This window comes from Tachysurus vachellii, chromosome 2 (assembly GCF_030014155.1).
Source record: "Tachysurus vachellii isolate PV-2020 chromosome 2, HZAU_Pvac_v1, whole genome shotgun sequence".
Lineage (NCBI taxonomy): Eukaryota > Metazoa > Chordata > Actinopteri > Siluriformes > Bagridae > Tachysurus > Tachysurus vachellii.
Window position 1 is genome coordinate 7474682 of NC_083461.1, and position 23834 is coordinate 7498515.

The window sequence follows — 23834 nt, forward strand, 5'->3', positions numbered from 1 at the left end:
CTCAGCAGCATAAAAACCACAGAGCGCCATCTACAGCGGAAGTGGTGAGGCATCCTGGGTGCCCTGTCGCAAAAGCTGCGCAAATGAAAAATGCACTGAGATAAACTGAAATAATAAACGAATGGCATGTAAATATAGAGAGTGATGCAGTATATGTATAATTTATATATGTATAAAGATATATATATATATATATATATATATATATATATATATATATATATATATATATATATATATATGTGTGTGTGTGTGTGTGTGTGTGTGTGTGTGTGTGTGTGTGTATAAAGAAGAAGAAGAAGAAGAAGAAGAAGAAGAAGAAGAAGAAGAAGAAGAAGAAGAAGAAGAAGAAGTTGAAACGTGGCCGAATTCAATTACGCAAAAATGACTAATTTTACGCGCATTATAATCTGGCATGTACATCAGCATCGCGTCCTATGCTTTAATAATAGAATTAACATAAACCATGTCATGATATAGATGCTAAACTGAATTCGTTCAAATAAATGACAAAAGAGAAAAATGTATACCGTTTGATAATAACAGAATAAAAATATGATCTAGAGAAAATGTAAAGTGCGTCTAAATTCCCACTAAACTCTATTGCCATTGCAGAGCAGAGAGTTCAGAGCGCATCTCCCTCCCCCTTTTTGGAGTGACAGGCGGATGGCCCTCCTTATTTTAGCCGCTCGCTTTTTACGTTGGCGAATCACAAAGTGTTGGAATCTGCTGCCTTTGTCTGAGAAGTCATCCATATAAGCAAAGAGGGGATCTGCAGCTTTTAGACACCGACACTACCGGCCCGGGGCTTCAGTCCCGGCCCACGCATCTCTAGCCCACGCGCATCCACGTTAGACTGTGGTGTAAAGGTGACCGAAGGAAACCCCTGAATAGCTTTCCGCATCTTGTTCTCTTTATCTGAACTAGCCGAGGCCACCCGGGATTTAGGACACAACCAGGCTCGATGGGACCATCCGTGCTGTTCGCGCTTTTCGTGCACGCGCGCTGAAAACGCCTGCTTCTGTAAACATCCGCTTCGGTTTTGGTTATCGGTGTCAGTTTACCAAACAAGCTTCGGTCATGCTTGACACCTGACATATCCTCCGTCCTTTTTCTTTATCGCTGAGCGGACAGTTTCTCAAGAGGGAACTTTTCCCCCCTGAAGTTTTCCGATCGGAACCCGAGGGAATCACAATCTTCTGCACAAACACCTGCGTCTTTTTGCTTTTCTCTCTCTTTTTTTTTTATATTTTGATCTACAGAAGGAAAGCGAGACGGCGACTTCAGTTGATTACCTGTCTTTTCTTTGCTATCCAATGGATATTCACTGCAAAGCAGATCCATTCTCCGCCATGCACCGTAAGTTTCACATCTTTGATAAGACCTAAGGATGTGATTATGACATTATATTTATATATATATTTAAAACCCTAACTTAGCTTAATTCTGAATAGGCTGAAATGTTCAGTGTAATCTCACGTGGAGTGTACTGAAACAGTTTATTTGTTAACAACACCAATAATAATAATAATAATAATAATAATAATAATAATAATAATAATAATAATAATAATTTACAATTTAATTGTAAATTGTAATTTAATATATTTTCCTAGTAACATATTTCATATTTCAGAATTCAAAACTGTTTTTAATTGCAATTTTTACTTTTGAAATGATCCTTTGCTTCCTTAAACGATGATGTCATTCTACTGTTTTCCAGTTAATTGCATTCAAAACCAGCACGGAATCTTTTGCAATAATGAAGCCATATAAAAAAAACCCTCAATAAATAAAAGCTAATTCGGCCTATAGTATTTCTCCATCTAAACAAAACAATCAGCTTTTTCAGCATCATGAACTGTTGCCGCCGTCTTTCATTCAACATTATTAATTTAAGATAATGAAGACATTCTTTTTGGAGATGTGTAACAGGAGGAACTCTTAATTATTTATAATAACGGAGTAAGGAATATGAATTAGCACGTAATGTAATATCCCAACAAAGGACAACAAGCGCCACTGCTGGGATCAGAAAGAAGAAAACAACATGGAACTGGGTTCAATTAAATATCTAATAATACCATGTAAAAAGAAGACAAATAAAAGGAACCCCAAGTTTTTAGAAGAAAAAAGAGCCGAAATATTTAAATCACATATCACAACAGTAATACAGAAACAGTATTTAGCTACCATAATTGATTGCATGACTATAATAATAATAATAGTAATAATAATAATAATAATAATAATAATAATAATAATAATAATAATAATAATAATAATCTCTCAATTATTTTAAAACGTGTAAACGTACACGTTATTTTGTTACAAGGAGTTAACATATACATACAATTATAATTTGCTTGGTCCAAACTGATTTTGGACGCGTGTTGGTAACATAAAAAATAAATGAATCAATAAATTAATGACTTAAGTAAATGCTTTTTACGTAAACATCATGCAGCAGCTAAAGACACGTCATTTCACAATTTTAGTTTCAATGTGCGACTCAATAAATCATTGCTCTACTTCTGTAATTCTGTTTCATTCATGTGTTATTCTAATCGAAGCCTTAACTTGAAATAAATAAAAACAAAAATTGTAGTTTGGTTCACTTTCTTGATTAAGACGCTTTAATATTTATTAGAATGGAAGAAAAAAAACTGAGAAATTGAGCTGAGTGTGTTTTTCGTGGCGTGTGTGTGTGTGTGCGTGTGTCTGCTGTCTTTCTGTCCGTATATCTGTCTGTACAGGGCATGGCGGAGTTAACCAACTGGGTGGTGTGTTCGTGAACGGCAGGCCGCTACCGGACGTCGTGCGCCAGAGAATCGTGGAGCTCGCGCACCAGGGAGTGAGACCATGCGACATATCACGCCAACTGAGGGTCAGTCACGGATGCGTCAGCAAGATCCTGGGCAGGTGAGAGAGAGAGAGAGAGAGAGAGAGAGAGAGAGAGAGAGAGAGAGAGAGAGAGAGAGAGAGAGAGAGGCGTTGATAATTAAATTGTTTGTTCACGAAGTCATCTGCGTTTTCTGCATTGTGCACGTTGCATGGATGTGAGAAGAACAGTTCGTGAAGGAAAGCTCACAAATTTTGCACTGAACTCAAGTCCAGAAATGATTAAGAATTACTTTCACATACAGCTCCACTTTAAGTCCACTTTGGACTTAAATGTTCACTCTTGACAGCTCTTAAATAAAAGCCATCTAATACCTAATACATCATTAGCTATAAATAATATATCTAATAAAACCAGACAGCATTCGCTGTAATCCACGTTCAGTTCAAATTAAAGCTCGGTTTGACTATAGGCAAATTATTGTCACATTATAAAAAAATAGAGAATTTAGATTAGGCTAATCACAACTCAGCCCTTTTGTCCAACCAGTCAAGCTTCATAAATGAAATATAGTCAATTTTAATACATGTGTAATTTTAAGAAATCTGTTTATTTCTTTTTTTATGTCTACTTTTATTTAAAGCTATTTTATCTAAATTATTCTCGATAGAAAAAACCTGTTTTAAACATATATATACGAATACCATATGACTTCTTGAACAATAAAACAATCATTTTGTGTTTTAATGAAATTAGACACAGCGTAAATTCGATATTGTTTATTCGTTGTATGCTGTATTTTAAAGGCTGTATGAGATATATCAGATGTGAGAAATTATTGTTTTGTATTATACTACTGTGTACTGAATTGCTGTAGGCCTGCGTGTACCATTATTCCTTCTGGGTGCTCCAGGTACTATGAAACAGGCAGTATAAAGCCCGGAGTGATCGGTGGCTCCAAGCCGAAGGTGGCCACTCCGAAAGTGGTGGATAAAATAGCGGACTATAAGAGACACAACCCCACCATGTTCGCATGGGAGATCCGGGACCGGCTGCTGGCGGAGGGCATCTGCGATAACGACACCGTGCCCAGCGTCTCCTCCATCAACAGGTAAGCAACACGAACAGTCATTATTAAAGCACACTCCATGTGTGGAGAGCAGGGGATTGGCTTTAAATATGACTTAAACGACGCAGAAACTTTTTAATAGCTCTCCGAGCAGGAATATACAGAAAGGGCGTTTGTAGGGCGTTGTGGCACCAAATATATAATATAAATGTGATTTTCCATAAAAAAACATACAAAAGATAAAGTTTACTCCAATTCACTCTCCTAAATATTTCTACCCGATTTATTTCCAGTTTGTTGATTTCTAATAGACGAAATGGTGTATGTACTACTGCTTGGGAACATGATTCGGTTCGGTTTTCGTATTCATATTGAATCTGGTTCCACCTTGGGTTTGAAATCCGGGCTGAATCTCGGACCCAAACAACACGCTATTATATTAAATAGCATGTCAGACTGATCTGGCACCGGATTTGACGCGTTATTGAGGATGGCTTCCACAGCGCCACCACCACTCCACATGGAACAAGATCACAGACTGAATTCGTAGGATTTCTGACGCGCGACTGAGATTGAGATGGATTTCATACAACAGATACACAACTGCCAGATAACGCATTGCTAACTTTTATATAAGTGGCCGAACAAAATTCTATTTGAGGAAAGGTTGCTAACAAATGAATAATAAAAAAAAGTCGAATTAAGCTGCAAAAAAAAAAAAACTCCACACAGATTTGGTAGGAATTCTAAAGAGGGACAGAAGATTCCACATGAAGCCCTACACAATATGTTCATCCAAGCAATAAATCATCAAATCTGGAATTAGGCTCCATTGCAGAAGTCTGAAGTAAAAACGAGACGGTGGTTATTGATAAAGAGCAAAAGTGCATTGGAGTAAAAGCAGCAGGAGAGGAAAAGAAAGGCCTGTGAGCTTTGGTTAAGAGTCACTCTTCCATAAAACCAGCCTCGGCATTATATTTTAATGAGCCTGAATGCCAAAGAATAGACACGCCTCAGACAAGAAAAGGGGGAAAAATCATTTCATGCCTTGTGATTGCTTAAAAAACAGCTTTTGACACAAATGGATGAGAAATTCAAAATGTAGCCTGCGTAAATACAATTAATACCACCTCTTTAAGCTTTTATGAATTTAAAATCAATGCCTGATGGCTATTTAGAAATGGAAAACTGGGACTTAAAATTAGGAAAAAATAAAATATGAATGTGAGGTTTCCATAAAAAGAAGAAAAAAAAAGAGAATGAAATCGAGTATAGTGAGTATGAAACCCTGTTATATCTATCATATTTATAAATATTTTGTAAATATTAAGATTTTTAGTTGTCTCTCTGACTTCTATAAAGTTCTTTAATGAACTCCATTATCAGTGTTTCCCTATCAGAGAGGGTTCAAAGTAGAATCTCCCATAAAAGAACCCTTAAAGAACCTTAATAGTGTACATTAACACTCCATTGGTAGCAATACTAACAAATATAAATCTGAGGAACGCGTGCAAAAATATTGATGTGATATAAGGTTTACTTTTCAACACATTTATTTAATACAAATTAATTATGCAATAACAATCTCAATAAATATTTGTTTTTCTACTTGTATGCGTAAGAGTGTGTGTGTGCGTGCGTGTGTGTGTGCGCTTGTGAAATGCTGAGCTTGGGGCTGTTGACAATGAGAGGATGGTTCAGCTTTAAACACCTTTCTTTGGCATGCATTATTAACTCTTACAGAGTTCCTGTTGCACTGAGGTTTCTGCTCTTTTAGTCACTCACAACACTGACCACAAGATATCAAAACAGCCCTCAATGGCACTCAATATTATTGATTCCTGTGTAAGGCAATTTTAATATTTCTTCAGGGAATGTTCAGCTATGGGAATGGCATTAATTCATTCTCTAAAATTACTTGTTCAATAAGAAACCAAATAAAGTGTTTGGATTTATGGAGACTGCACAAGTGATGGGGTCAAATTACTGTTTGAGAGAGAGAACAAGAAGTAATATATAATTATTGATATTTAATAACTGGTAAAGCTAAATCAGTTTCTTTACAGCTGTGACCTAAGAGCAGGAGTGTCTGAGGTGACATTAATGCATAATATCATGATATCAGTGGCAGCATTGTCATTTCACTGGGTACATTTCTGACTTTTAAACAGGACAACCCCAAGACAAATGTTTCAACAACCAAACCAATTTGTAATTCAACAATTCGTTTCAGAATTACTATTGCCTATAGATTATAGAATAAAGCTTTCTCAACCTCATAAATGTTTAGTATTGTTATATATGTTATGTTATGTTATATTAGTAATATTTGGTTAAGTAAATTTATAAAATAAAATTTTCATGCCAATTTTTCCAAGCCAGATTTGACATATTTGAACTAAAACATACTCAGTGGCGACTTCAAGCTTACAAATGAGTCTGACAGCCTCCTCTATTCCTAAAGTGTCTCACAGATTAAAGCAATCAGATGCTGGCGTAAGCTGGTGCAAAGGCACTAAGCAACTATTGCCTTCCTGTCACATGTAATTTACAACCTTTTATTTGCATCTGTTTGCCCATGTGGCTAATCCTGATCTTTTTATTTCTGTTTGTATCAATAAAACCTCATCCACTCCAGCTCTGGGGTTTTCCTCAGGAAGACGTAAAGAAGTCTTTAGCTCCAACTACAGGGTTCTGCTTTATTAACTATAACCAACATCCTTTTATCTACAGTATAATAATCTAAAAAAGCTCACCAAAGAAGATACATAGCTTGATTACTGTACATAAAAACTTTTCAAGTATCTGTACTTCACTGGAGTTAATCTAGAAGTTAATCAGGCAGCTTTAGCAGTTTGAATTAATCCGATCAAGAAGTTGAACAACCTAGCTTAATTTGTCAACATTGTCAAGTATTTGTCAACATTGCTTGTTTCTTCACCAAACTGCACTAACTACCAAAAATATAATATACTAATTTTTATGCTTTTGATTTGGGTACCAAATTTTTTTTTGACGTCTGTTTCTTTTATTATTTTACTTTTATTTCTACTTTATTTTTGCATAGATGTTAGGCTGTTTCTGCTGTACAAGTCTAATCTGATACAATCTGATACCAAGTCTTCATCATAATTAAAAAATGTTATAAACTCTACAGAAATTGAAACTTTGCAAACTGTAAATTTTTATTTCACAGGATTATTCGCACTAAAGTTCAGCAACAGTACCACCCCTCTCCTGATGGAACATCTCTCTCAACAACGGGACACACTATAGGTGAGATCTTTATTGTTAGATTTTTTTTTTGTAAACATGTCAATAGGGTTATACATACAATTCATATATGTACCTAGGCATAGATAAGTAAAGAAATAGTAGTAAACTCTTTATGAATTCGAGGAGTTTATCACCTCAAACGACATGTTTCTTAGCTTAAAGCTCATCACCTGTATCCATTTATAGTCCCCAGCACAACGTCCCCACCAGTATCAAGTGGATCCAGTGATCCTGTTGGTTCATACTCTATCAATGGCATCCTTGGCATCCCTCGCTCCAATGGAGAGAAGAGGAAAAGAGATGACGGTAAGCACATGGGTTTTCTACATGTTTTATCCTTCCCTGCTGGATGACGAAGCAATAACTGCAAAGATTTTATTCTTACTGATACTTTCATTTAGTTTTTTCACCCCAATGGATCACAAATTCACTTATTTATTTATTTAATTGCTTTTTAAGAAATATTTTTAATCTAACTTAATAGTCCTAATTAACATGTATTGTTTTCAAGAAATGAATGGTCAAACCTGTATTATATTATAATTTCTTCTTAGGCTTTAAATATTTGCGCATTCATGCTTGCTTAATATAAATCTAGATAAACTACTGCTAAATAAATTATATTTATTGCTACTGGAAGCATATTTGTTTTTGTCCAAATTTTTTTTTAAATCCAAATGACCTGAATTATTTTGCAAGGCAAATTACATTGTTAAACTCAGAACTGATGTTTTTGTGTCCTTTTAACACTGCAGTCGCATTATAAAAGTATGCATTTTTGTTGTTTATACAATAGCATGATAATTCGATGTTTGACTCTTGAAGCCGTTGTAGCTTTTAAGATATTTGCTTTTTTTTAAATAATAAAGCACATGACATTTGTCTGTCTGTCTGTGCTCTTATTGGTCCTGAAGTATGATGAAGCGTGATTATGATATGAGTTTTGGTTGTGAGGCCGTGATCTTGGCTGATCTACTCTGCTGTGATTAAAAGCTCTTCAGTAATTGCATGTCAGGCCAATTCAATAAGAACAAGAGTAGTTAGTCTCAAGAATCCACTCAGCACAAGGACCCCAAATAATATTCTCTGTATTTTTGTGAGTCAGTGCTCTTTACAGGATATCCATACATCTCCAGATATCGCTGTATACTGTATACATCTAGCCATGAAGGACCTAGAGTGCGTTTACATCCATTCTATCCTGCACATCAATCAGCCCAAAAAATCACATCATATGATAAAATAAATTGAATGATTAATATGAATTTTGCAAAAAGCAAACATGACTTATTCATGTGCTGTAATTCTCCTCCATGAGGTCAAAAATTATGAAAGGTTTCAATGCTGTAGTGCAATCTGATGTTCCTATGTACAGGGGGTAAATAGCTTGCTGTATGTAGCCCGTAGCTTCTAAATCACCTCAAAGATGAGTACAGCGCTCAGTGTGAGGCTGATACATACGACAGACGCATTTGGCCGGCGTATGGTACAGAGATCTGGGAAAGAGGTCATTCGCCTGCTTATAGTATCAGTCACTATGGGATGCATCCATTTGTTCTGTTTCGGTTGGGCACCGCAAGCGGCAAGGGCACAGCGCCACATTATAGCTGAACCACAGAAATGATGGGAGTTAGGAGACTGGATATATGTGTGTGATGTGTGTGTGTGTGTGTGTCCCATGTTTTAAGATGACTGACTGTTTCAGGGGTTTTCCTCCTTCTGAAATGACCCTCCTGATGGGAGCCTATTTTCTTGATTTAAGTATCGGCACTGAGGAAATGGTGGGGAAAGAGTAATGGGAGGAAGCAGAAGAGAAAGTACGAGGTCTGGGGGGTGGGGCTTTACAGTCTGTATGTTTTATGTATGTCTGCATGAATGGATGTGAACTATAAATAGATGAACACATACACACAACCATATAAGCAAGTGTAGAAATATTTTTTAAAGACTTCATTAAAAATATAATATTCAAATATATTAGCACAAAGCGATGTTTAAGGAGCGGGGTTCACCAGTTATTATATACTGTTCCTTAAAGACTTTTTAGATTACATTCACTGAATTTATTGTATATCTAAAATGCATATATTTTTTACTTATATGTTGTAAAAAAAAAACAATCAACTAATATGTGACAGTATTAGTCTTCTAACCCAAAATCAACCACAATCCATTTGTGTGTTTGTTTGACTACTCAATTCTACTGGTTATTAGATTAACACGACATATTTAATATGCTTGCACACACATACACACTTAGGATTTTTAAACACCAAGCTCAGTGTTGAATCAGAGGTTTCACAGCCATGACATTTCATAACAAGAGAACATCAGCTGTTTCTGTCCTTACAGTAGGATTGAATTCAGCAGGCTCTAAGTCTAGCTCCTCTTACCCACGCAGTGATGAGATAATGCACCATGACACGCGTTTATGTACACCACCGCTCTGCCAGGGATGGCCACAGGGACACAGGTGTCAGCTCAGCTATTAATCTGCCACTGCCACTGGATTACTGCAAATTAAAAGCAGTGAGATGGAGTGTGAGAGAGCAAGAGTGCAAGAGCGAGCATGAGAGAGAGAGTAAGAGAGAGAGAGATATAAAGAAAGATCTGCTGCGCCTTCGCTCCCGTGGCTGTCCGAGCAGAGATGGAAGTGACATTTAAGGGAATTTGCAATTCCGCTGAGAAAAGTAATTACCTCACAAATTAACATCTACCAGCCATACTGCTCCCCCAACCCCTCCACTAGTACCTCATATCACAGAAATTACTGTACTGCTGCTTCATACGCTTCGGCTATTAAGGAGATGAAAGATCACACCGATCACCCTTACACTCTGCTCAGTATGGGTTCACACACACCGCAGCTGTGATTCTGCCTGGATGTATTCTAGGTATGCTTGATATCTGACAAGTAAAGGTGTGCTGGTGTTTCCTTCGCATCACTTTAGCAGAAACTTGATTACTCTCGGTTTTGACTTCAATATGAAGAGGTATAATGTTACATGCAGGAAATCAGAACAGGATTTTAACATGGATCTAATCCATCGCTTCAATACAATTTTGTTTCTATAGAGATTTCAAATGTAGACATTAGACATTATCAAAAGCGGTTTTATCGAAGTAGAAGTTTAATTTAGATCACTCATGCGCAAACTGCGGTGATACTGCCAGATAAAACTTCTGGTGATGACATGAGGAGACACAAAAGAGAACCTTCTTCTTCTTGGTTTCCTCCATCATCTGAATACTGTAACATAATCATTATTGTGAATAAGAGTCCTGAAATGAACACAGCACGCTTTATGATAAATCCGGGGCGGCTGATTTTATTAAGAAATAAAATTGCACAAATTTAGGGTTAGGGTTAGGAACAGAGGTCCTGCTCAAACCGTTCTGTACAGCTTCATTTAACTAAAAAACAAAATCCAACCACATTTCTCACTCTTACATTCATATAAATTTATCATGAGATTAGGTTCAGGGTTTAGGGCTTAGAAAATGTACATTTAGGATTTTAGAGCAATGAGTGTAAGGAGAAGTAATATAAGATATTTTTAAACCACGACCTTGAGTGTACAATATGTACAAAACAACAAATTATTCAGATTTTTTTAGTAAATTAATTATTACTCAATTTCAATACAAAGGCTCATTTGTATATTTCAAAAGAAGCATTTGAAGACTCTTATGACTTTTCATCATGGAAACTGTATTAGAATAAATGCTGACAATTGAACTCAACAGTTTTCAACGAGGAAGACGGCTGCAGGATATTGCAAACCTAGCTTCACAGCTGGACTCTTATTGCACAAATACTATAAATTCATTCATTCATTCATTCATCTTCTACCGCTTATCCGAACTACCTCGGGTCATGGGGAGCCTGTGCCTATCTCAGGCGTCATCGGGCATCAAGGCAGGATACACCCTGGACGGAGTGCCAACCCATCGCAGGGCACACACACACACTCATTCACTCACGCAATAGGGACAATTTTCCAGAGATGCCAATCAACCTACCATGCATGTCTTCCATCTATTATATGGTATGACATGACATATGATATTTTTGCTCTTTAAAGTTTACTTCTTTAGTTTTTTACCTGAGCTGTGAAACTGATGTACCCTAAAAATTAGATATGTTTACAGCCACCAGATTAGCTTGCGTTAATGACCACACTCAACTCAAACAGTCTTGCTTATGTGGTTTCTTACAGTGTACTGTATAAAAACAGACAAAAGAAACATGCGTATCTAAAAACCTTTAAGCACCTTCCTTGAAGCAAAAACAGTCTGTAAGTGTTATAGACGTATAGATGGGATTTGTAGCATGTAATAGCGCAGTTCACACTTGATTTGCATATTAATTTATTTATTAATTTGATATAGTTATGAGTCAGACTATGTACAAATGTTATTACTTATCCAGCATTGCTTATTGTATAATGGTAAAATGGTGGCTATAAGCATTTGTTACGTGTTGGCTACATTTGCCAACTGTGAGCCAAAGGTCTTTGGTTTATTGTGGTAGGGGAATATTGTGTACATTTCATTTATGTACAAAAGATAAATTTGAACCATCTTTATGAGAATGTATGATGATGTTTCATGCATGCCCGCTCCCTGTCCATCTACTTCTATCACATTTTCCTGTTACAATCTTTTCACCCCCTCTATTATCATCTCTCTTTCTCTTTTCTGTCCCCATTCTCAGTCTTTCTCTCACTGAGAGGTCATGCCCTGTGGGTGTTGTGCATCCCGCAGTGTTTCAGAGCCACTCCTGCGTTCTGATAGAGTGGCCTCCCTCGTTACCTCAGCTCTAATACTGCCTCACGTCAAAACGAATCCAGTGCTCACACTCGCAGATCAATACTCCAGCAGCAGGGCAGGAGAGAATGCGACTCGGGGCCGGAGGCTCAAAGCGCGCAGCCGATCTGACTCCAGGTGAAGGCTATTACATAAGCACTGATGGGGGGGAAATGCAGACTCCATCTCTGACAAGCCAAGGTGTTCTTGATCACTGGTTCATCAGATGCTTGATTACCCTCCAAATCCTGAATAAAGATATTTTGTGTACAAAATACACAGCGATTTATTGTTATCACTGTGGATATGATACAATCTCACTGATTCCAAAGAGATATAAAAGAATCACATTCTCATATTTTCTGTATTTATTACATTTAAAGCATGTTTTTCAGCTGAGTCAAACTAATATCGTAAAACCAAACGTAAACACAGACGGGTCCGTTTTCATCTTCAAGCACATTTTTTTTTACAGCTTTTGTGTTGGATTTGCAGAGAGACGCTCTGCTGACGATGACATTTGATAACTGCAGTCAAAATGCCAAAGCCACATTAGCCTGAGCAGTAATTGGCTTGTGTGTGTTTGAATGTGTATATGTGGGTTTGTGTGTGGGAAGTTTGTGTCAATGGTGTGCATGACAAATGCACTTGTATTGATCAGGTTTGTGGTCCTGGCCCTGTAATGGAGGGTAATTAATGACTCCATTTGCCCCAGTGCACACTAGAGGAAACGATCCCCCTGCCATTAGGACCCACGAGAGCTGCATCAGAGATAGCCATAGAGAAAAGAAAGCATATGGACTGGAAAAATTCTCATGGTAAAAACTAATATCACTTCTCTTCTTACAAAGTTACAGAATCAATTGAAATCCCTTCAAGTCAGTTTGAGGCCTAAGTCTCTCTTCTCAGTGCAATATGACATCCGGTCATCGATTTGTCATAATTTCATGACCACACCCACCCATGCATGCACACCGGGTGAATAATGGGCAAGGTGCTCACGCCTGGGGTTATGTGGTGGGAAGAAGGTCACAGAGAGGAGCACAGAGGCAATAATGTGCTGAAATGGAACCAGCAGACAGACATGATTGATCAATTGAATTCAGCAGTAGAGAAAAGTGCTGGATTATGCTCAGCATTACAGGTGCGATGAGTCAGGCCATGATGTTCATCTCAGCTTCATTTCAAGCTTTGTCCTCTTCCCCCCCTCTATCACACACTCTCTCTATCCAATCACTCTCATACTACCTCACTCACACTTATACTCTCTCTCTCTTGCTCTTGCTCACTCTTTCATAGCTGGGCAATCGATATTGCTTGTGCATATCATACATTATCAGGCTCATGAGCCAAGGAGACAATATAATCTGTGGCAAATTTAGACTGGCAGCTCCATAGGAGAGCAAAATACCATTATGTGTGTGTGTTTGTGTGGTGCTGTGGGGGATATGTGTTTATGTGGCAGATAAAAACACAATTGTGGTGTGGAAGGCAACAAAAGCAGACACCTCTCTCCTCTAAGAGAATGGCTAATCAGGTCAGCAGGTTATGTAGAGGAATTGCTGCATTTGCAAATTGTTGTTTAACCACAATGGGGCCTGAATAATCACTTTATACCTGAACAATAGTTTTATGTGACCTGTGTCAGCTTCATGACCATAGTAAATTAATAAACCCAGGGAATACAAATAAGTGAGTAAGTGAAAGGAAAAATCTAATAATTTGATTATAAAGTCATTTAAATGTACAAGGATCCCAAGTTCTATAATACTCTAGGTTCCTTTTGGATGGACCTAACTTTTCACAGAGCTTGGCACATGTACAACTTTGAGATTATATTCTCTCTCTCTCTCTCTCTCTCTCTCTCTCTCTCTCTCTCTCTCTCTCTCTCTCTCTCTCTCTCTCCATTTTTCAATAATTTCAAACATGTTCTAAAAATCTCTGATTTTACAGACAGATGTTGTTTTCTCGCTTTGGGAAATGTTTTCTGCCCACCATATTTTAACGTCTTTGCTTACCCATCCAGACAATGTTTAATCACTTCAAGCAATCAGGAAATGACAGACACTTTTTGAAAATCGTGCAAAACAGTGTCGTTTAATATAATTAACTGCATTATCAAATATTAAGAAGGCCTTCTGGTGGTCCAGCGACAGGATCCTGCTCTCTCATTGCCGTGGCCAGGATTAGATTTTCGGGCAGAGAGCTACTCACAGTGCCGGTCCTAAGCCTGGATAAAATGGGAGGGTTGTGTCAGGAAGGGCATTGGTCGAAAAACCTGTTCAAAATCTAATATGCAGGCCACGTGATCCACTGTAGCGACCATAAACAGGAAGCAGCCTTAAAAAAAAAAAAAATAAACAAACATTAAACAAAGGTCTCTGTTAGGCTCTGGTACATATTCCTGGAAATGTTATTTTACATTTACGGCATTTGACAGAAGCCCTTACCAAGAGCGACTTATATTTTATCTAATTCAAAATTTTCAATGTAAATTTTATATAATTTTATACAAATGAGCAATTGACAGTTGAGGGTCTTGCTCAGGTGCCCAGCAGTGGCAGATTGGTGGCCTGGGAACTTGTAACCTTCCAATCTGTAGTCCATCACCTTAACTACTAATAATTTTAATATAAATGTTGATATAAAACAAGTCAATACACTGCAAGTTGTTGTGAATATTTTTGACTTTTATTTTATTTAATTTTTCTGTAGATGGCTCCGAAGGTTCAGGGCAGAACAGTGACTCCCAGGGCAGTGTGGAGAGCCTGAGGAAACACCTACGTGCTGATGCCTTTACCCAACAACAGCTGGAGGCTTTGGACCGAGTGTTTGAGCGTCCGGGCTACCCTGACGTCTTCCCCAGCACAGAACATGTCAAACCAGAGCATGTGAGCATCTTTATCCCTCATGTTGACACAAGGACCATATAATATAGTATATATATATCTTTCTTTTTTAACTTTAAATGTAATTAAATGCAGCAGTAACAGAGCTGTTACAGTTTTATCTGAGAAAAATGCTTCATCCTATGAGTGGAAAAATGTCTAAAAATATATATGGATAGAAAGATAAAAGCGGCTGAGGAGCAGCTGTGATGTTAAACAGCAATGTATTATCCTTCTAAAGGAACATGATAAAAGCTTAGACTTTATTGATCACGTGAGGGAGAAAGAAATTATAAAAAAATCGACTTTGTTGTTCAGCTTTGTAATGTCACTTATGCATGGAAATATGAACACAAACATTTGAATGCTTTTCAAGTCCATCTGAGCAATTAGTTAATTAATACATTGAATATATTATATCTGCCTACTTATTTGTAGACATTTTCACCAAATCAGGGAATCGTGTTGCTATTAAAGCAGTGACACTTAATGTAGAATTTCTACCTTAGTGCTCACTGTACATTGTCAGGTTTATTGAAATGGATAACCTTTATTTACTTTCAGTAGACTATTAAAAATAAGTGACTATTAATTTTCCCTTGAAAGCAGAAGTCTGAGCCATAAGGGGAACGACCTAATTGAGTTCATTTTAATTTGGGGGTGATCGCGTGGCATTACTTCAGCGATTAATCAGGCCGACAGCACTCACCTCCAGAAGAAGGCCTAATTTGCAGCTAATTACAAAACTGATTTTCACTGCAAGATCAATACCAAAACGAATTGGAAATGACTCGCTATCACAAAGACAGTCAAAGAGAGTGCTAAATGTGTGGGGGAGGTACAGAAGGAAAACAGCGATGGGAGTGAAAAAAAGGAAAATATGGCCAGATAATGTTCCAGAAAAATCAACTTTAATTTGTGGCAGTATTAATCAGAGTATTTTCTTATTTGTAGCTCCCCATAGCACAGGCCTCATTATGCTTAGTCTCTCTCCCTCTCTCTCTCTCTCTCTCTCTCTCTCTCTCTCTCTTTCTCTCTGTGTCTCACTCTCTCTATCTCTCTCTCTGGTATGTAAATGTAGGGTTATTAGTTAGGTGTCTGAGTGCTGTTGAGGGCATTAAAAAACCATTTTGGAGTTTCTAAGCCTGATGGCCTCTTCCCTCCCATGCTTCTGCTGGCCATGTGCTCATACTTTTTATATCTTTCTCTTCCCCACGACCACGGCATCTGCATGAGAATACCGCTGTTCCGCACAGGGGCCTCTTAGGAAAAGAGAGGAACATCGGCTGGGGCCACGCCGAACAGTTGTAGCAGACAATTAGAGTTTATCTGTGATAGAGACAGACATGGCTGGGGTCAGGGGCCTCCCCTGTGACACACACACACACACAAAGATCTGTGCAAACATTATTAATGTGTAGACGCCGGAAGTCTCATTTTATTAAATAACAAAAAGAGGGGGCTGTCTCACATCTGTTGATACGGTCTGAAGGGTTTGTTTGATAAAAAAGGAAGCCACTCATATTGATAGCATCCATGAAATAATAAGCAAAGAAGAATATAATCAAATAGATGCAGTTTTCTGACTCCAAAGACAGAAAAGACAGTACATAGGTACTTGAACATAACTCATCAGTGGTGTGTTGCACATATTATTCAATCTGCAAACATGATCTTAAACAGAAAATTAAAAAAAAGAAAGAAAACAGGAAGTGGAGACAAATGGTCTCTCATCAGTGCCTCATCCTTTAATCCACATACAAACAGCAACCAATTATATTGTTCCATTTGCTGTTTATTTATTTTTGCCGAGGCTTTTTATCTAAAGCTGCTTATAGAGACAGGATACAATTCAAGCAGGGATAAAGGATTCCTCAAGTGACTTTCTGGGAGTCCTGGGATTTTACCCATCAACCATCCAGGCTCTGACTCTTAAAGACACGTGAAAGAAAGAAAGAAAGAAAGAAAGAAAGAAAGAAAGAAAGAAAGAAAGAAAGAAAGAAATCCATAGTGTACTTATTAACCATTATTATTTCTCTGTGCTTGCAGGCTAGTGAGTACGCCCTTCCTGCACTAAACCCAGGACTGGATGAGGTTAAACCCAGTCTGTCCTCCAGCAGCTCCTCAGACCTGGGTGCCAGCGTGTCCCAAAGCTACCCTGTAGGTAAGATCAACTGGACTCTAACTAGCATCCTATACAAGCCACATATTTGGCATGGTATCACATACAAACCATATTTACATATTCACATAATTCATATATTTTGTTTATTAAATCGATTACACGACGAACAAAAAGTAGCAAAAAATCTAAGCATGTCCTTTAAGCGAAAAGAAAAAAGAAAATAAAAAAAAAAATCAATAACTAAAAACATTTATAACATAGAGAGCTGTTGATATTGTTACACTTAAAAATAATAATCAGCTATAATTAATTAAATAATTAGTAAATAATCAGCTATAATTAATTAAAACACATTAGAGGCTTGGCTTTGTTATTTACTGTAGGAATTCATTTCTGATCACATGTACTATATAATTTACAGCAAAGCAGACAAAGAAACAATATTTAGTTGAAGAAATGATTCTTATGAAATAACAGCAGGATAGTGTTCAGACTGAGCAGTTTTTGAAGTACAGCTCACACTGGGCAGCGTTTGAGCCTTTTTTTATTTATCGCTGTCCATTCTCAAAGGTAAATAGGAAATGAGAATGCGTATTTGACCTGTGTGCCTTAATATCCCCCACTGTAACTACTAATACTAATAGGATTTGTGTAGGATGTTATAATCAGGTATACAGTTTGTGCCCAAGTTAATGGTAGAGCTACTGTTTACACTCGAGTGATAAACAGTTGAGGGAAACTCAAGCCTCCATTGAGTGGTGGCTGAATGATCTCTCACATTTAGGCCCAAATCCAATTTACGAATGAATAGTTCCTTTACAAGGGGAAAGGAGCGCAGATTATACTCATCCTCAAAATGTTTTCCAGCACCAATTAAAATGTCCACAGTTATTGATCATGTTGATTTTAGGCGGGGGAGAAATTTGCATAATCTATTAAAAATAAATTATTCATGAGGCAATGGGTGCCAAAAGAGACAGGGATTGTTGGCGAAGTGTGAATACTTTTCAGATACAGATCTTTTGTGTCCTTCGCTTATGGCATAAAGAATTTGCATTACCTACATTACCAGATGAGAGAGATTTACATTTAATTTTGCTTTCCGTTAAAATTCAGACACATTGCATTATTTATTATTGTGAGATATATAAAGATCCTTATATGTGATGTTTATATGCACATTATGTAAATAATTCCTTTATTAGAATCTGGACTAGCTGTTCCTTGCTAAAATGTTTAAATGCTACAAAATAATTTGACTCTGATCTAGTGTGAAAAAAATATGATAAAATTGAGGTCTGATCCTACTAACCTGTGAGGAGAGTGTGAGAAAAGTTCCTGTGGCTTCCAACGCTTACTTTCTTTCCTAACAAAGCACCTGCCATTGTCCTCACCAGAGGCACTCACGCTCTCAGGCTCAAAAATTAATGCTTAGCTCCTTTCCACAAAAGCAAACTAACCTTTGAGCACACATTTGATAATGGACGACTTTCAATGTGCAGCCAGGGAATTAAAGCAATTTGACTTTCCAAACATCCTTTGCTTAGTCGTAATTAATTAGGGTGCAGGGGCTTTTGGCCAGTGATAAATTGCTCCATTCTGAATATAGAAAATGGAGGTCAGAAGATCCCTCTGCCATGTTGTTTCACACACAAAGGTGCCCCTATCATAGGAAAATGCTTCAGATTGACCCACTGCCCTAAAATCATCTTTTCTCCCCTGGCTCCTTCTCCTTCTCCTGTTTGTCTTTCTTCTTTCTCTTCTTCTTCTTCTTCTTCTTCTTCTTCTTCTTCTTCTTCTTCTTCTTCTCCAATTGCAAACACAAAGGTGTCCTTTTCATAGAAAAATGTTCCAGCTTGATCTACTACTATTATTACTCCTGCTACAACTACTACTAATAATAATAATAAGTTGTAGTTTTCATGGTATAGATGTGGGTGATGTGTGTCTTTTATCTTTACAACAGGATAAATAACTGAGTGGCAATGTTGACTTTATGATTAAGAAAAGCATCCTCAAAGCTTTTGCAGCTTAAAACAGGATTAGAGCTCACAGGATAATAGCTGTTGATTTTTCTCAATCTGATATAGACTCGTAGACTCTATAGATCCTCTTGTGTGTGAATTTAATATGAGTGTTCATTAGACTCTTGCTCATGGCTTGAACTTGCCGATTTGTCCATGAGTTTTTCTACGTTTACACGTAAACTGCCTACATTTTTTTGGGTGCTCTTTTACCTTGGATTTTTCAGTGATCCTCAATGTTTCCTGCTTTGGAATATAAATTCATAAATGCATGCAACAGCATAAACTGGTAAGCAGTAACCTGGGATGATATTTTTAGTTAGACGTGTCTTATCACAGCCAGAAACAGAATAATTTTTTGGTCACTTTGTATAGAAAGAGAGGATGTAAGTGTCTACATATAAAGAATTTTTGGAAGTTGGATAAACTTTTAACAGTATTTGAGAATGGAAGTACTGCAGAAAAAAGCAATGGCAAAAGCTGCTTCTTCCTGTTACTCCCTGTGGAACAGACTCGATGGTCTGTGATTGCCGTAATGGTTGCTGGCCTGCTCATTAAAGTTGCACTGGTGACCGACTTTCCCCTCATCCCCTGCCACCTCTCCCTCTTTCTCCCTCTCCCAATTTTTCACTCTCTCCAACAATGTCGTTAAGGGCCCCCTGACTGGCTGCTTCGGCTGGCTCGGGGCTACACGTGGCTGCCTAGGACAGCTAAGCGTCAGCCCCAATTACTGCTCTGAATACAGAGCTTTTCTGTTGGTCTATAGAAGGAATGACTGTCCGAAAGGGTCAGTATTGGTTATTATGACTCATGCTTGTGGTTGTGCTCATCTCTGAGTCATGGGGTGAGGCCTAGCATTAAGAAGTGTCTGGCAACATTAGCAATCTGCAATATTGGACAAAAGTTGATTTGTAGACTCTTCTATCTATTCCACAGGTGAATTTATCCTTGTTCAAGTGTATCAACGGCAATCATTTACAGTGAGATTTATTCTCTATAAAAAGAGCTACAATGAATAACAACTTACAATACAGTTATGAACCTTAAAGAAAAGTCATATAGCGGAGACATATTGCTTATAGCTGACACTAATGAAGTGTTTTGTATACTGTAGGCAGAGATATGGCCAACACAACCTTACCTGGCTATCCACCTCACGTCCCCCCAACAGGACAGGGCAGCTACCCAACCTCCACACTGGCTGGAATGGTTCCTGGTGAGTAAAAACCTTGAATGTTTTACACACATCTTAATTAATACATATCTAACTGTCTAGCAAAAACGTTTCATAGAGATTGGGATTGATTTCTTGATATTCCTTTATATGTGCAGCACTAAATAAATGTATATAATGAATTTAGCCTATATAGTCATGTCTAATTTTGAATTACATACTGTAGACAAGTTTCTAAACTGTAGTCAGTTCCACGGCTAGGTCTTTCCTATTCTCCAGGTCTTTCTAGGAAGAGATTTAGCAATAGGTCCCAAAACACTGTTAAAGTCAAGAAGGCCATTCTTCACCTTTTTCATTTAAAGCTTGCTTTTTATAGTGTCATAAAAATGAGAGGGTGTTATACCAACAAAACAGCTCACTGCCACTGTCTGAATTCCTACACAATGAAATTCCACAGCACAAAAAGAAAGAAACTTGGGGAAGTAAAAGAAAAGTGCAGAAGAGCAAGTTGTCACTAGGGAACCTACAGTCAGGGAGGGAAAGAAAGAGAATGAGATGGGAAGAGAGTGCAGAGCGAAACACCAACATGAACAAGAGAGGAGCACCACATTGATTTTAACATGAGATTACTGTTCACAAGAGACCAGCAAAATGAGGGCAAATTTTCAGGCAGCAGAATAAAAAGGCTATTGGTCCTGTCTGTGACTCCCTTGCTGATTCTGAATGTACTGCATTTCTCTGATAAAGTACAAGCACTTTTTTAATGGCCTTATATGTCTTGCTGCAGGGAGCGAATTTTCAGGGAATCCCTACAGTCACCCACAGTATACAGCATACAACGAGGCATGGCGCTTCAGCAACCCAGCCTTACTGAGTGAGTACTGCAACTGGGTAAAAACATAACAAACATAACAAAACATAATATGTTTGAAAATCACAACCAACATAATTCTATATAACACTCAATTACACAATCTGCATGAAAAGCTACAAAGCTTTAGAAATAATGTTGGACTTCATATGAAATTAAGATGCATGAAATTCAGATGTGACTTCTAGTGTGACTTCTAGTTTGTGATTAATCTGTGAAATAGTTTAATAGGGCTAAATTTTAAACTTTATAATTTTTTAAAGAATTAAACATTCTATTGTTAAAAGTGCTACACAAATGAAAATTAAACATTTAGAGTAAATGGAAAAAGAAAGATTATAAATATTACAAATGCAAACAAGCTGCATGTTCTCCCCGTGCCTCGGGGGTTTCCTCCGGGTACTCCGGTTTCCTCCCCCGGTCCAAAGACATGCATGGTAGGTTGATTGGCATCTCTGGAAAATTGTCCGTAGTGTGTGATTGCGTGAGTGAATGAGAGTGTGTGTGTGCCCTGCGATGGGTTGGCACTCCGTCCAGGGTGTATCCTGCCTTGATGCCCGATGACGCCTGAGATAGGCAGAGGCTCCTCGTGACCCGAGGTAGTTCGGATGAGCGGTAGAAAATGAATGGATGAATGAATGAATGCAAACAAGCAGTAATTATTTGATCTTGTAAAATTTCAGTTAAAACAATTCAATCATTACAAGAAACTTTGTAAGAAGGAAAAGAATTTTACCATTTATTTTAACCTTTTATAACCTTTACATAAATTCAGTTATGTGAACTCTTCCAAATGTCATTTGATTTATTTTTTTATTCATGTGTTCAATTTATACCGTGCCTTTCTAACAAAGTATGCAACAACACATAACACTAATCCAACCTTTAATGAGGAGAAAAAGTGTAAGAGTGTAATAAAAATAGCTCATAATGATAAAAGATACAGACAGATAACCAGTATGAATGATAGAAAAGCTACTGAGTAGATTTGATACAAATAGAAAATTAAATTAGGATTCTGACTGTATATTGTAGGTCTGGTGTTTGTCAGTGCCATATTGAAATGGTGTGTATCTCTTTTGTTAACTTTCAGGTTCCCCTTATTATTATAGTGCATCCCGAGCCTCTGCACCACCAACTGCTGCCGCTGCTTACGACCGCCACTAGACGCCATGCAAACCAACCCGAACACCGTCTCGGACTTGCTGTCATGCCCGTGTGAATGGTGGAACAGATTGGACAAGGGTCGCTTTGAACATGTCACATGATGATGAACGAGCCAATCAGGACATCAGATCAGGCTCACCCACATTCAGCCATCCAAATTAAACTCCATATCCAAGCAGCCAACACTTACAGTGGGTGTCCACATCACAATGACTAATGAGAAACCTTGTGAGAAAATATATAAATGCGGAAAACGACACAATGAGGCAAATTGAATCAACAGAATTTTTTCTTTTTAATTTTTCAAATTTTTTTATTGTTGTGAATGAAAACATTTTCTGTGACTGTCATGTGGCAGAACATCATTTCTCTGCTCATATCATGCTGCTCTCTTTCTCTCTATCCCTCTCTCTCAACTTTGCAATGCAGTATTATTCATCTAGACTCACAGCTTGGTGTTTCTTTACATATCCACACACGCACCCTTACAGCGGAACATACCTAAACTCAGCCTGTCAGCTCCTTTGTCTTCAGTTCAAAGCCCTGAACTGAGGATTAACACATCTCCTCTGAAAACAGTGCTAATGTGACGAGAGACGAGAAACAGATTTATGGGAAAGAAAGGACAAGCCTACTGTATACCCTTGTTTCCATCCACCCAGACTGGGAAATTAGTAAATATATATTCGTAACTTAATTTCTTTTGCATTTTACTTTTTTTTATATAAACTTCCAGGCTTAATCCTAAATGACAATGCAGTATGCATGATTTATTTTTGTTAATTGTGTGAATTTTCTGGATATGGCAATACCAGGTGTTATCATTTTCTCTTAATTTTGCACTACACATCATTCTTACTTCAAATATACACTGGAATCTGATATTCAATACTGAACTAATTTGTGATTACACTTAAAACTGGATGTAGTGAAGGGATCTAGTGTAAACCACACTGTAAATTATTATGGAAAACCCTGTCAGCTTGGTCTACACGTGAAAAGTGATTTCTCCTTTAAAAACAATCTAATCCACTGAACTCAAACATCTTATACTATATTTACAGTATTATAACTTGGATTGAAGGTTTTTTGAAATTAGGCACATTATGAAGAAATATATCACACATACTAATGATCCAACATGGCATCTAATGCTCTAAAGGTGTTTACAAAGCATTTCTTCTGCTTCATGCTTTCAAAATATCTTCAAATCTTACAATATCTTTGATTTCTTAGTCATTTAAAATTGATTCAATGCTTAAAGTTAAACTTCTAGTTAAAAAAAAATCCTGTGCTTTAGGATGATCCAACTTTCTTTAAAAAAGGGCAAGTTATTTCATCCAACTCTTTAAGTGCAATTGCTTATCATTCAGAGCTTGTTTTACACAATCCCTTCTACATCAATTCAACTGCGCTCAAAAGGAGGAGAATTTCATGGAACACAAATCGTCAACAGTGAATAAATGATAATATATCAGAACTTACATCACACTTGCCAAAGACTTTTGTTTTATGTTTTATCTGCAGTCTAATGTATTAAGATAACAGTATTATGGTAAAACCATTATGATAAAAAAAAAATATTGTAC

At 37.4% G+C, this 23834-nt stretch overlaps 1 protein-coding gene across 1 annotated transcript; it reads left to right on the plus strand.

Moving 5' to 3' along the window:
- The first annotated feature begins 1316 nt into the window (after positions 1–1316).
- pax2b (paired box 2b) lies at positions 1317–22817 on the plus strand. Its single transcript, XM_060889684.1, has 10 exons — positions 1317–1359; positions 2757–2922; positions 3756–3953; positions 7108–7187; positions 7374–7493; positions 14712–14887; positions 16934–17048; positions 20148–20249; positions 20995–21081; positions 22172–22817. The coding sequence occupies exons 1-10, from the start codon at positions 1317–1319 to the stop codon at positions 22243–22245; spliced, it is 1161 nt and encodes a 386-aa protein (XP_060745667.1). The 3' UTR covers positions 22246–22817.
- The last annotated feature ends 1017 nt before the right edge of the window (positions 22818–23834 follow it).

Bases quoted from the DNA above. Each gene is read 5' to 3' on its own strand.
- pax2b (XM_060889684.1), top strand. From the start codon at position 1,317: ATGGATATTCACTGCAAAGCAGATCCATTCTCCGCCATGCACC. The intron at 1,360-2,756 runs GTAAGTTTCACA...CTGTCTGTACAG, and splicing joins TCCATTCTCCGCCATGCACC to GGCATGGCGGAGTTAACCAA. The intron at 20,250-20,994 runs GTGAGTAAAAAC...GTCTTGCTGCAG, and splicing joins ACTGGCTGGAATGGTTCCTG to GGAGCGAATTTTCAGGGAAT.